General features: G+C 51.5%; 1 protein-coding gene across 1 annotated transcript in view; it reads right to left on the bottom strand.

Moving 5' to 3' along the window:
• Window positions 1–5,895: 5,895 nt before the first annotated feature.
• ZNHIT6 (zinc finger HIT-type containing 6) overlaps window positions 5,896–14,767 on the bottom strand; it is a 360,433-nt gene continuing 351,561 nt past the window's right edge. The window contains exon 10 of the mRNA XM_078645491.1: window positions 5,896–7,027. Within this exon, the coding sequence (XP_078501617.1) occupies window positions 6,939–7,027 (89 nt within the window). The 3' untranslated portion in view covers window positions 5,896–6,938. The remainder of the gene's footprint in view (window positions 7,028–14,767) is intronic.

The following is a 14,767-nucleotide window of genomic DNA, read 5'->3' as shown; positions in this document are numbered from 1 at the left end:
GCAAGCTGGCGAAAGTTCCCTTTGCATGGGGGGGAGTCTCTGGTCTTTTGGAGGTAGTTGTCAGTGATGCCTTGCCTGTAGACTGTCTGTTAGGTAACGACCTGGAGAGTTCTCCATGGAAGGATGTAGAACACAGAACTCACTTGGAGATGTTGGGTTTGCCTGCGTGGATCTGTGTGTCCACACGTGCTATGACAGCCAGTAGGGGGGAGTCAGCAGAACTGGAGCCTGAAACAGTGGCCCAGAGACCTGCCAGGAGAGGAAGAGGCAGAGGGCGCGGGAAACCAGCCCCAGCCGTTCCCACGGTCCAGGAAGGAGCAGAACCCGAGGGGGATGCCCTGGAACCTACAGGGGAACAGGTAGCCGAACTGGGAGAATTGCCTGAGCTGACCCATTGGCAGCAAGAAGGTGGTCCCTCCAGGGAGGAATTCTGCCAGGCGCAGAAAGAATGCTCTTCCCTCGAGGGTCTGCGGCAACAGGCTGTAGACCAGGCAGCAGGTGGAGAAGCCAGAGATCACTTCATCTACTGGGAAGATGACTTGTTGTATAGTGAGCCTAAGTTTGCTGAGCCCGGTGCAGCCCGTGTGCTGGTGGTACCCGAGCGCTTCAGAAACTTCCTAATGGGTCTGGCTCATGACGTGCCTCTTGCAGGACATCTGGGGCAAGACAAGACCCTAAACCGGCTTGTCACCCACTTTCACTGGCCCCAGATGAGAAAGCACGTTGGTTCCTTTTGCAGATCTTGCCAAACCTGTCAAGCCAGTGGCAAGACTGGAATGAAGCTGAAGGCCCCCCTTCAGCCCTTCCCGGTAGTGAGCACCCCTTTCGAGCGGGTGGGCATAGACATTGTAGGGCCCCTGGACCCCAAGACAGCCTTAGGCAACAGGTTCATCCTGGTCTTGGTGGACCATGCCACCCGGTACCCGGAAGCAGTCCCTCTCAGGACAATCACAGCACCCGTGGTGGGCCGTGCATTGATGGGGATCTTTTCCCGTGTGGGGTTCCCCAGAGAGGTGGTCTCCGACCGGGGTACCAACTTCATCTCTAAGTACATGAAGTCTCTGTGGGAGGAGTGTGGGGTAACTTATAAGTTCACCACTCCTTACCACCCTCAAGGAAATGGGTTGGTTGAAAGGTTCAACCGGACCCTGAAAGGTATGATTATGGGCCTAGCGGAGCCCATGAGACGCAAGTGGGACGTCTTGTTACCATGCCTGTTGTTTGCCTACAGGGAGGTGCCTCAGAAGTCCTTAGGGTTCAGCCCCTTTGAACTCCTGTATGGCCACCCTGTTAGAGGACCTCTCTCACTGGTGAAGGAGGGTTGGGAAAAGTCCCGTGGGAAAACCCCCCAGGATGTGTTCAGCTATGTGCTGGCCATCCGCAACCAGACACAACGCTTCAGGAAGCTCGCTCAGGCGAACCTGGAAGCAAGCCAGGAAGAAATGAAAAGATGGTATGGCCAGAATACCACTCTGGTCGAATTTCAACCTGGGCAGGAAGTGTGGGTGATGGCGCCAGTGGAGCCCTGTGCGCTCCAAGACAAGTGGACTGGGCCATACGAGGTGGTGGAAAGGAAGAGTGAGGTAACCTACCTGGTTAACCTGAAGACTCCCAGGCAGCCCCTGAGAGTCTTGCATGTGAACCGCCTCAAACCGCACTTTAAGAGGTCTGAAGTAACCATGCTCCTGGCTACAGATGCAGGAATGGAAGAGGATAGTGATCCTCTCCCTGACCTCCTGGCAGTTAAGGAGCAAGATGGGTCAGTGGATGGTGTGGTCCTCTCGCCCACCCTGACCCCAGAACAGCAGAGTGACTGTCGCCAAGTGTTGGGTCAGTTCTCTTCCCTGTTCTCCCTGACCCCAGGAGTCACCAACTGGTGCGTCCATGATGTGGACACTGGAGACAGTCTGCCTGTGAAACAGAAATTTTACAGGGTAGCTGACAAGGTCAGGGCCAGCATCAAGGAAGAGGTTTCCAAGATGTTGGCGCTAGGGGTGATTGAGCCCTCCAGCAGCCCCTGGGCTAGCCCAGTGGCCTTGGTACCCAAGAAAGCTGCTACCCCCGGTGGCCCTCCTGAACTCCGGTTTTGCGTGGACTACCGTGGGCTCAATGCGGTCACGAAGACTGACGCACACCCCATCCCCAGAGCTGATGAGCTCGTGGATCGGTTGGGAGCTGCCCAGTACCTCAGTACATTTGATTTGACTTCGGGGTACTGGCAGATTGCCTTAACTGATGGGGCCAAAGAGAGGTCGGCATTTTCAACGCCAGAGGGGCACTTCCAGTTCCGTGTCATGCCCTTTGGGTTGAAGAATGCCCCTGCCACATTCCAGAGGCTGGTTAACCAGGTACTGACCGGGCTGGAGGAATTCAGCGCCGCATACCTGGATGACACAGCTCCACGTGGGAGGAACACCTGCAACACCTCTGCGAAGTGTTGAAGGCTCTGCAAAGGGCAGGCCTCACTATCAAGGCCAGCAAGTGCCAGATAGGGCAGGGATCTGTGGTGTATTTGGGACACCAGGTGGGGAGCGGCCAGGTGGCGCCCCTACAGGCCAAGATTGATACCATTCTGGCTTGGGAGCCCCCCAAGACCCAGACAGAGGTGAGGGCCTTTTTAGGACTCACCGGGTATTACCGACGGTTTGTCAAGGGATATGGCACCATTGTCGCCCCCTTGACAGAACTCACTTCCAAGAAGTTACCCAAACGAGTTGACTGGACTGACGCCTGCCAAACTGCTTTTGAAACCCTGAAAACTGCTATGTGCACAGCGCCGGTGCTCAAGGCACCTGACTTTTCCAGTGAGTTCATAGTTCAGACAGACGCTTCAGAGCATGGTGTGGGAGCAGTACTCTCACAAATCACTGAGGAGGGAGGAGACCAGCCGGTAGCCTTCATTAGCAGGAGACTACTCCCCAGGGAACAGAGGTGGAGTGCGATTGAGAGAGAAGCATTTGCTGTGGTCTGGGCTCTGAAAAAGTTGAGGCCCTACCTGTTTGGGACTCACTTCCGTGTTCAGACCGACCACAGGCCCCTCAGATGGTTAATGCAGATGAGGGGTGAGAATCCAAAGCTGTTGAGGTGGTCCATCTCCCTACAGGGAATGGACTTTACGGTGGAACACCGCCCTGGTACAGAACACGCCAACGCTGATGGTCTGTCCAGGTTTTTCCGCCTTAGTGAAGAGAACTCCCAAGAGGGTGGGTAGTTCTCCCCACTTTCAGCTGGAGGGGACACGTGTTAGACCTGGCATCTTTGGCGTGGTTTCCCCCTATCTTTTTGCCTCTACCTCCTGTATTTTTGATGCTGTGCTGGATTCCGTTTTTGCTGGTTTAGATGCTTTGGACACTCTGCCACTGCTGATCAGTGCCAGAGTGTAAGTGCTCCCTGTGTAAATTATTATTCTGATTGAATATACATGTTTGGCATATTTGTATCACTATGAAGTCCCTAGTAAAGTGCACTGGGTGTGCCAGGGCTGGTGATGACAAATGCTACTAGTGGGCCTGCAGCACTGATTGTGCCACCCACAGGAGTAGCTCTAAAATGGTGTCTCAGGCCTGCCACTGCAGTGCCTATGGGCGGTTTAGAACTGCCATGTCCTCCTGGTCAGTGTCCCCACTGACCAGGCCTAACCCTTCCCTTTTCGTGCACATCAGCCACCCCTATGGAAGGCCCAAGGTACCCCCCTGGGCAGGGTGCAGTGTATGTGAAAGGTAGAGCATGTACTGGTGCAGGTAACATGTTCTGGTAGTGAATTACAGCCATTTTCGTTTTTCACTATTGTAAGGCTATCTTGCTCCATAGATTAACATGGGGGATGCTGGCTACAGTGGTTAACAGCATTTCTTCCCATAGGAACAAGATAGGACATAAGTATCTAGTATCCCTGAACTCAGAATTTAATAACACATCTTTTAGGAAAGGTTGTTTTTAAATCCTGGGTTTGAGAACAGCACTTTTAGAAAGTTGCTGTTCTCTTGTCTAACCCTTCTGTGTGCCTGGGCCTGTTTGTGTATTGACTGTCTGGTTTGTGAGTGACAGGGGCTGGGGAATTCCCCAGCAGGATGGATGAGTCAGCACTAGGCTGAATGACTGCAGTTGCAACTGGAGTGGTGGGAGGAGTTAGCACCTGGGCTGAATAGGGCTGTGCCTGCCTTCCACAATGCTGGCTCCACCCCCCTGCTGGGCGGCTGAGGACCCTGCCCCTCACTCTGAAAGGAAAGATGCAGCCAGCAAAACAAAGTGCTCAGGATCCACCCAGAACTGGTTTAGACCGGGCTCAGGGCCCACATGCACCAAGAGAACAAAGACTTTAGGGGTATAAGTACAGGACCCCTGACAACAGAAAATTAGATCATCCTGGAAATCAAGAAGGAACCTCTGCCAAGGAGAAAGCTGAAACTGAAGAAGGAAGATTGTCCTGCTGTTGCTCTGCTGGACTGACCTGCTGTTGCTTTGCTGCCAAGGAGAGGGGAAGGACTTTGCTGTGTGCTGTGTCCCCTGTCTTGAAGGAATCTCCAAGGGCCTGAGAAGAGCTGGCTCCCTGTTTTGAAGTCCCAGGAACAAAAGGACTTCACCCCCAGCTTCCCTGAACTCTGCTGAGAGAGTTCTGTCCCTCCTAGAGTGCTTGATCCAGTTGTGGGGCCTCTGGAGGTTGGACCTGAGCTGGGAAGCTTGAACCTAAGCTTGAGAGACTTTTTGAATCTGAAAAGTGTTGCATCGCTCGCTTGCGGAGCGCATCCCCGACAGTGCGAGAAGTTTCCCGCCGCTACAGAGGTCGAGATCGTCGCAGCGCCTGACGCCACTGCCAGAGCCGTCGCATCCTCCGTTTGCGGGACGCACCAGACCGGTGCGGGAGAATCGAACATCGCTGCGTGTATCGTCGCAGAGCCTGTCGTCGCTGGGTGAGATCGCCGCACCGCTTGCTTGCGGGTCGCATCACGTCGCTGCGAGTGTCGTCGCAGAATCAACGCATCGAGGAGCTGCGAGAGAGAGGATCCCCGCTGGACCGCGCATCGTCGCCCCGGAGATCGTCGCAGCCCCTACGAGATCGTCGCATCGTGCCTTTGCGAGAACAGACTTCCTACAGAACCTACGCACCGGAATCCATACAAGTGGCCTTCCTCCTCATACAGACCGGATTCGTCGCAACACGCCCGCTGCTGCAGCGGGGCTGTCGCATCGCCTCCCCAGGGTCTCAGGAGCAACGCATCGCTTGTTTTCCACCGCACCAGCTTCTGCTTTTGGAACTTTGTTGCAACTAAAGGTACTGTGAGTAAACGTGACGCAACTGTGTACTCTTCACGCATCTGTGGTTTATTTTACCGCAACTTGAAGAATTTTTAACGCAACCTTAAGAACTCTTTTTGAAACCATATTCTTGAACTGTGTATGTTGGATTTTTGTCATTTTGGTCTTGTGTAGTTTAGATTAAAAATACCTTTATTTTTCTAAACTGTTGTGGAGTCAGTTTGTGGTGTTTTCACTGTGTTACTGTGAGTGTTGGTACAAATACTTTACGCATTGCCTCTGGTTAGCCTAGACTGTTCGCGCCAAGCTACCTAGAGGGTGAGCGGAGGTTATCTCAGAGGGTTATCTCCTTGCCCTGACTGGAAGCAAGGGTCCCTATTTGGACAGTGGTACCTACCTCTGCCAACTAGAGACCCCCAGATCTAACAATGACAAGGGCAGTACCGAGTGGAAACTGATGGGTATCTTTTACACCTTAGAGGTACCCTGTTGCGCCTTTTTAAGACTCACTGGTGCACTATATTTTTTATGATCACAAGTAGGTTTTTCGATTAGTTGTGCCTCGGACTTTCTACATAGTTGAGCTCTCTTTTGACCCATAGACAATCTTTGTTATTACAAATGAAACACTGCCATTACTCATTTTTAATTTGATTTTAATTGTAAATTACACAACATTGCTTTCAGTTAAAATATTGACTATTACCAAATAATGCATGAAGTAAACTGCATAGCAATTCAAGTGAATAATAACAATAGATGTAGATTATTTTTCCATAAAAATTGAAAACTCTTTATAAACTGAAAAAAGATTGCCTGAAAGACATGTTTGACAGTGAAACTATATATTAATTTGTCTTTTATTAAAAATCCGAAGATGCCGTCTGAATTTCGCGATGGAAACAGCGCGCTTGTGGGAATTTATGAATCTCGTTGCATGACCTAACACATTATGAACAACTTGCCGCTCAGGTTAGTTTCACATCAAAAACGTTTTGAAATCTATTTAGATCACAGATGTCCAACTCAAGACTTTTCTAGCCAGTGCAAAACTCAACATATTCATGTTAAAAAAATGTTTTAAAATGATTCAAAATCCATGTAGGTAATATGAATGGTGTAAACAAGATTCCCAGCTGCTATGGCTGAAAGGAAGATGTCAGAAAATTGTACCTTTAGCGTTCCTCACACAGGAGTCACAAGAAACTCAAGACCATATGCATTTCTCATGCAAGAGGGTAATATGGCTTGGAACAGTATACATTACAAGCTGGTTCTGGTTGGCCAACTAATGCATTTTCGTAACAAATTACTCACTGGCAATATTTTGCATATGTAATAAAGTGCATTGGTGCACAAGTCCTGAAGAACATGTACATTACTCTACTCACACAGATGTGTAACGAACTTAAACATGGAGTCTACTGTAAGAGCTGCATTACAGTCAACAACTACACTGCCTGAGATAATATAACCTTTTAAAAATTGCACATACAGCAATATTATTCCTAGCCTCTAAAGTGGGAAACATTTACAGTTTACACTTTAATAGAACTTCGTTACACAGACTTAATGTGTATCTAGGTAACTATATGAAAAAAAGTTCACCGAATATTTCAAATAGTTTACAAAACATTTTCCTTGACAGTTCTTTGCTTCTCCTCTTTTTCGTGTTGGAGTTTTCAGGAGCTGTCCCGGATCTCTCCCTCTTCCTCTTCACTTCGAGAAGCAACAGTTGAGGGCAAACTCTGTTCATTTGAGTCGCTTGTCTCTAGAATCACAATGCTCGGTGTTATTAGGATTTAACATTTTTCCTTTTATTGACTAGAAAAGCAAACCCTTACACATGGCACAGCACAGATTTTCAACGATAACGAAATGTGAAAAGAGGAAAACAAATGTCATCATTCTGTAAACTGTTTCAGTAAAACAAAAAGGATAAAGAATACAAGGTTACTTACCAGCAACTTTGGTTTTCAGCTTCATATACTTTTGAAATCTTTCCAGGCAGACTACTTGCACAAGTTACTTACCTACGGTAACAATATATCTGTAAGAAACAGTAGTTAGTATTAGATTCCTTACCTTAGAATATCCCAAGGCGTCAGACTGGATCCGGAAAGTTTTGCGTAGCAGGGTATACAACCTTTACAACGCAACTTTTACAATGACCTACCATTACCACGCAATTTTTACAACGCAGGATCCATTACAACGAAGTACCATTACAACGCATGTATTTACAACGCAAGTACTTTTACAACGCATACCATTACAACGTAAGTATTGGTAAGTATATAATTTTATTAAAAATATTATAAGTTTGGGTTTTTGGGTAAAGGGGTATTTTTAGGGTTCAGGGTCAGTTTTGGGTTTTTGGGTAAAGGGGTATTTTTAGGGTTCAGGGTCAGTTTTGGGTTTTTGGGTAAAGGGGTATTTTTAGGGTTCAGGGTCAGTTTTGGGTTTTTGGGTAAAGGGGTATTTTTAGGGTTCAGGGTCAGTTTTGGGTTTTGGGGTAAAGGGGTATTTTTAGGGTTCAGGGTCATTTTTGGGTTTTGGGGTAAAGGGGTATTTTTAGGGTTCAGGGTCATTTTTGGGTTTTGGGGTAAAGGGGTATTTTTAGGGTTCAGGGTCAGTTTTGGGTTTTTGGGTAAAGGGGTATTTTTAGGGTTCAGGGTCAGTTTTGGGTTTTTGGGTAAAGGGGTATTTTTAGGGTTCAGGGTCAGTTTTGGGTTTTTGGGTAAAGGGGTATTTTTAGGGTTCAGGGTCAGTTTTGGGTTTTTGGGTAAAGGGGTATTTTTAGGGTTCAGGGTCAGTTTTGGGTTTTTGGGTAAAGGGGTATGTTCAGGGTCAGTTTTGGGTTTTTGGGTAAAGGGGTATTTTTAGGGTTCAGGGTCAGTTTTGGGTTTTTGGGTAAAGGGGTATTTTTAGGGTTCAGGGTCAGTTTTGGGTTTTTGGGTAAAGGGGTATTTTTAGGGTTCAGGGTCAGTTTTGGGTTTTTGGGTAAAGGGGTATTTTTAGGGTTCAGGGTCAGTTTTGGGTTTTTGGGTAAAGGGGTATTTTTAGGGTTCAGGGTCAGTTTTGGGTTTTTGGGTAAAGGGGTATTTTTAGGGTTCAGGGTCAGTATTGGGTTTTTGGGTAAAGGAATAAAGGGTAAAAATTAAATATAATTAAATTTAAATTACATTAAATTAAATTGATTAAATTAAATTAAATTAATGTAATTAAATTAAATAAAATAAATTAAATTAAATAATATTAATTTTAATTAAATTTACATTTAAAAAAATATTATACATTTACCAATACTTACGTTGTAATGGTATGCGTTGTAAAGGTACCTGCGTTGTAAATACATGCATTGTAATGGTACTTCGTTGTAATGGATCCTGCGTTGTAAAAATTGCGTGGTAATGGTAGGCGTTGTAAAAGTATGCGTTGTAACGTCATACATCCGCGTAGCAGTACCCTTGCGCGTCGGTAGGCGTCGTCTGCGGCTCCGCGTTCGTGCCGGGATGACGACGCCGGAGTACTTAGAAGCCGTCCTCGCGCGCTGACGTCAGTTCTTATACACAGCTTTTCTGCCCCAGAAATGCAGAGCCATGATAAAAACCAACACTGGTGCCATGAAACTAGGGCCCTGAAAGGATTGACCTTAACCCTAGATATCGGTTCGCAGAACGGGGAGGATGGGTGGGGCGGTAAGGAATCTAATACTAACTACTGTTTTTTACAGATATATCGTTACCGAAGGTAAGTAACTTGTGCATCTGAAAGAAACAGGTCAGTATTAGATTCCTTACCTAAGAATAGATACCCCAGCAGTACCAACCCAGGTGGTGGGTCTGCGAACCAATAATCCCACCAGAAAGTCCTGGAGGACGGAACAGCCAAAGAAGCCATCCCTCCGGACTTGGCTGTCCAGGAAGTAGTGTCTTGCGAACGTATACAGCGAGGCCCACGTAGCTGCCTTACAGATGTCCTGCAAGGGGACTCCCCGGCCCAGGGCAGTAGTAGCCGCCGTGGCCTGAGTGGAATGGGCCCTCAGCCCAACAGGAGGCTTCTTCTTAGCCAAAGAGTAGCATGCCTTGATGCACAACACGACCCACCGAGAGATGGCCCGTTTGTGCACCGCCCGCCTCTTCTTAGCGCTCACGTAACCAACAAAGAGTTGGTCATCCACCCGGAACTGGCATGTGCGATCCAGATAGTATGAGAGCGCACGTTTTGGGTCCAGACGGTGGAGCCGCTCTTCCTCTTTAGAGGGATGCAGAGGCGGAAAGAAGGTGAGCAAGGTGATGGACTGCCCGATGTGGAAGGCTGTGACTACCTCGGGCAGGAAAGAGGCTCTTGTCCGCAACAGAAACTTGTCCGGATGGACAGAAAGGAAAGGAGGTTTAGAGGAAAGAGCCTGGAGCTCACTCACTCTCCTGGCAAAGGTGATGGCAACCAGGAAAGCAGTCTTAAGTGTAAGAAGACGGTGAGAACAGTTATGAAGCGGCTCAAAGGGAGCGCACATCAGGTAAGTCAGAACCAGGTTCAAGTCCCACTGGGGCATCACGAAAGGATCAGGGGGGGACATATGAGTGATGCCCTTCAAGAATCTATTAACAATCGGGGACTTGAACAAAGAAGGCTGATCAGGTAGCCTCAAGAAGGCGGAAAGGGTGGAAAGGTAGCCCTTGATAGTGCCCAGAGCAGAGCCCTGCTGGGCAAGAGAAAGAAGGAAGAGGAGAACCTCAGAAAGGGGAGGGCAGAGAGTGGATCCACAGCCTTTGCTGTGCACCATGCCACAAATCTGTTCCACCGGCAGGTGTATACCGACTTTGTGGAGGGATGCCTGGTAGCCAGAATCACATTACAAACTTCAGGAGGCAAGTCAAATAGCCTCAACTGTCGCCGCTCAATCTCCAAGCATGGAGGTGGACACTGGACAGGTTTGGGTGGAGAACCGTCCCCTGCTGCTGCGACAGAAGGTCCTCCTGAAGAGGCAGACGAATCGGGGGATCGACAGACATGCTGAGTAGCTCTGGATACCAATATCTTGGTGCCCAGTCTGGAGCCACAAGGATAACTTGGGCCCGGTCGCGCCTTATCTTCTTCAGCACTCTGGGCAGAAGTGGTATAGGCGGAAAGGCGTACAACAGACCGCAGCTCCACTTGCGCCGCAAAGCGTCTCCGAGCGAGTGCCGCCTTGGAAATTCCAACGTGCAGAACTGATGACATTGCGCGTCCTCTTCTGTGGCGGATAGATCTAACCAAGGCACTCCCCACTGCTGAAAGAGGCCTTGCGCCACGTCCGAGTTCGTCCGCCATTCGTGATCCATCATGCACCGACGGTTGAGTTCGTCCGCCCAAGCGTTCAGGGAACCTGCAAGGTGTTGAACCACCAGGGTCACGCCCTGATGTTCCAGCCACTGCCAGAGGCGCAGAGCCTCCTGGCATAGGGTCCACGACCCCACCCGCCCCGTTTGTTGCAGTACCACATGGCGGTGGTGTTGTCCGTGAACACCTGCACTACACTCCCCCGGACAGAGGGGAGGAATGCCTTCAGTGCAAGGCGGATCACCCGCAGCTCCAGAAGGTTGATGTGGAGCCGGGACTCCGCCGGAGACCAGAGGCCTCTGATCTCTGCCTCTCCCATGTGGCCCCCCCAGCCCTGGAGGGACGTGTCCGTCACAACTACGTGCTCCGGGTGGGGTAGGGAGAGGGATCTGCCGTTGACCCAATCGCAGTCCGTGAGCCACCACTGCAACTGTCTTGCAGTGCCCTCCGAGATCAAGACATGGTCGGACAGGTTGCCCTGATGCTGGGCCCACTGAAACTTCAGGTCCCACTGCAGAGACCGCATCCGCCACCGGGCGTGATGCACCAGAAGGATGCAGGAGGCCATCAGCCCCAGAAGCCGCAGCGTCAACCTGACCGAGACTCGGGATAACGGCTGAAAGATCGGAATCAGAGCCTGAATATCCCGAACCCGCTGTTCGGGAGGATAAACCTGAAACTGCGCCGAGTCTAGAACCGCTTCGATGAAGACGAGCTTCTGAGAGGGATACAGGTGTGACTTCGGCACATTGATGGATAACCCCAGCAGGTGCAGGAGGTCGGCCGTAGTCTGGAGATGGCTGACGACTGTCTGGGGCGAGTCCGCCTTCAACAACCAGTCGTCGAGGTAGGGGAAGACTGAAACCCGTACTAACCTGCGCAGATGAGCTGCGACCTCCGCCATCACTTTCGTGAACATCGGTGGTGCGCTGGTAAGGCCGAAGGGGAGCGCGGTAAACTGAAAGTGCTTGTGGCCTACCGTGAACGTCAGGTAACGCCGGTGGGCCGGCAGGACGGGGATATGAAAATAAGCGTCCTGCAAGTCCAACGCTACCATCCAGTCTCCCGGGTCCAGGGCAGCTAAGACCTGAGCCAGTGTCAGCATCTTGAAAATCTCCTTCCGGAGGAAGCCGTTGACGTTCCGCAGATCCAAGATAGGGCTTAGGCCCCCTTTGCCCTTCTTGGGTACCAGAAAGTAGTAGGAGTAACAACCACACCCTACTTCTGGCCCAGGAAAGCGCTCGATGGCCCCCTTGGCCAAGAGGGCCGTAACTTCCTCTTGTAGAAGTGTCAAGTGATCCCCCGACACGCGGTGGTACTGCGGTGGCATGGTTGGAGGGGTCGCCTCGAAGGGGAGGGAGGAGCCCCTTCAGACGATTTGCAGCACCCACCTGTCCGATGTGACAGTGCGCCAGTGGAGGTGGTAATGGCGAACCCTGTCCTCCACTGGCGTCACATGGGCCTGAAAGCTCGGACTAGGAGGGTTTTGAGGCGGATGCTGCAGGGGTAGGTATGGACTGGCCTCGCCGTTGTCCCCAACCGCCGCCACGGCGGTTTCCACGTCCGCCACCGCGCTGGATGGTAGTCTGCAGCCCGTGGTTGGCAGGATGTGTGGGGGCGCCCCTTCTTTGGCCACGAAAGGAGCGAAAGGCAGCCGTTTGCTGGCGCGGGGCCGAGAGGCCCAAGGACTTGGCTGTAGCCCTGGAGTCCTTAAAGCGCTCAAGCGCATGGTCTGCCTTGTCGCCAAAGAGGCGACGGCAATCAAAAGGCATGTCAATAAGGGTGTTTTGGACATAAGCCGAAAAGTTGGCGGACCTCAACCAGGCGTGGCGACAAATCGCCACCGTCGTTGCCATCGCTCTGCCCAGTGAGTCCGTGGTATCCAGCCCACACCGGATGGAATACCGTGCCGCATCTCGACCCTCCGCAAGGGCTTGGGCGAGTTTAGTCCGAGTCTCCTCCGGACATTGTGGCAGCACGTCCACGACCGTGTCCCACAGAGAGTGGGTGTAACGGCCCAAGAGGCATGCGGTGTTGACTAACCATAACCCCAAACTCAGGGAGGAGAATACCTTTTTACCGTATTGCTCATACCTCTTGGATTCCTAATCGGGGGGAACCGACGGGAATGCGGTCTGGGAGGTAGAGGCCTGGATGACCAGACTCTCGGGGGTGGGGTGGGTGGACAGGAAGCAAGGGTCGCCCGGAGCCGGACGGTGGCGCCTGGCCACCTTCCTATCCACAGGCAGACCTGTAGCGGGCTTGGAACAAGTGCCCAGAAGAACGTCTGACAAGGCCTCATTAAACGGCAGCAGAAGCTGGGCCGAGCTTGCCTGTGGTTTAAGGACCTCAGTGAGGCGGTTAGTCCTCACGGCCGCGACGGGGAGCTCGAGGCCCAAGGCCTTGGCAGCCTGTGTCAGCACCACACTATAGGCAGCCCCCTCCTCCGTAGCCACGGTAGGAGGGGAGACAAAACCAGTGTCGGGCGAAGTGTCCAGACTACTGGCCTCCCCAAGCTCACCTGTCCAGTCCTGAGAAGACTGGCACTCACGTGCCAGAGGGTCCTCGGACCCCTCCCAATCCCCCTAGTCACCCATCACCTGGTACTCAGGTTCAAAGGATGGGGCCGGGTCGTAGAAGTAGAAATCTCCAAGCGTAGGTGCTGCTCCGACGCCGGACCCAAATTGAGGGTAGGACTGGGGACGGCGTCGTCCTGGCACGGCGCCACGGGCGCCACCCTGGGGGCCGGCGCCAGCGAGGTCGTAAGGTCGACCGGCGACGACCGGGATCCGGAGCCGGACCCGGCAGGGCCCTGCGGCGCCGGGACCAAAGCACCCGGCGGCGCCGGGACCGAAGCACCCGGCGGCGCCGGGGCCGTAGCACCCGGCCCGCGCAGGGACCCAGTCGGTACCGCTGGGTCCGAAGGCGCCGCAGAACCCGACGGAGGAGTGAGCGACCTTATGGCCACAAGGAAGGCCTCGATCTCCTCCGGCGTCGCGTTTTGCCCAGGGACCGGCGAGTGTGGAGCAGGTCGCGACGCCTGCGACTCCGGCGAAGCCGCGGGGACGATGTCGCCCGAACTGCCAGCCGCGTCGTGCGAGCGTCCGGGGGAGTCAGAAGAGCAATGTCGCATCTTCGACCTCTTGTGCCTCTTACCTGAGGACTTTGAGCCCGAAGACTGAGGACGACTCCCGGAACTGTGGTGACTCCAGCCCCGCGACCGGTCCCTCGACCTCCTCGCGGACCGGGGCCTCGAGCGGCGCAGTGCTGACTGCCGGAGCTCTAGCTTTGGACGCAGTCGGAGCAGGACTTGTCGTGTTCGGGGCCCAGACAGTGAAGGCACCGGCGATGGGGGTCGGTAACCGACATCAGTCGGTTGCAGTCGACGCAGGGTTTGAACCCGGGCATCCCTACCGGCACCGTCGGAGTCGATGAGACTTCGAAATATGATCAAAAAGGATTGAAAAAGTTAGTCAAAAATTGACTAGGGTACAACTTTTACCGGATCGGCGCTTGCTGGCGCGGAAAAATGAATAACTGACGTCAGCGCTCGAGGGGCGACATCTAAGTACTCCGGCGACACCATCCCGGCGCCAACGACGGCCGCGGAGCCGCAGACGACACCTACCGACGCGCAAGGGTACTGTTACGCAAAAGTTTCCGGATCAAGTCTGACGCCTGGGGATATTCTAAGGTAAGGAATCTAATACTAACCTGTTTCTTTCAGATGTTTTATTTTAGACCAACACTCCATGTGTTTTCCAGCTCTCTCCAGTGTGTGCTTCTCTTTGCTGTCTGTGTTGCAATCTTCCTTGTATGTTGCTTTCCACCACCATGCACTCACTGGCGCTCCCCCACCCGCTCTTACATGGAGCATACATTTAAAAAAAAAAAAAAATTCTATTTACTTTAGGAGGGCTAAACATCTGCCATTTGCTTCCGTGCCTCTTCTATAACGTTTTTTACATGTACTGATCTAAGAGGTATCAATCTTCGATTGATAAATAAAACAAGCATTTGCAATGCAATAGGTCTCGCATTAGGAAAGTTTGAGCTATTGGTATTGTAAATGACAATTTTTTTTTAAATAACGAAAGGAATAGCTTTGTCATTTACAATGCCAATAGTTATAACTTTCGCAAATGTGACACCTATAGCTTTTGTAATGCAATATGTGTTGTATTTA

Source organism: Lissotriton helveticus, chromosome 1_1 (genome assembly GCF_964261635.1).
Source record: "Lissotriton helveticus chromosome 1_1, aLisHel1.1, whole genome shotgun sequence".
Lineage (NCBI taxonomy): Eukaryota > Metazoa > Chordata > Amphibia > Caudata > Salamandridae > Lissotriton > Lissotriton helveticus.
Note: the sequence above shows the minus strand (reverse complement) of the source record. Positions and strands in the feature narration are given on the sequence as shown.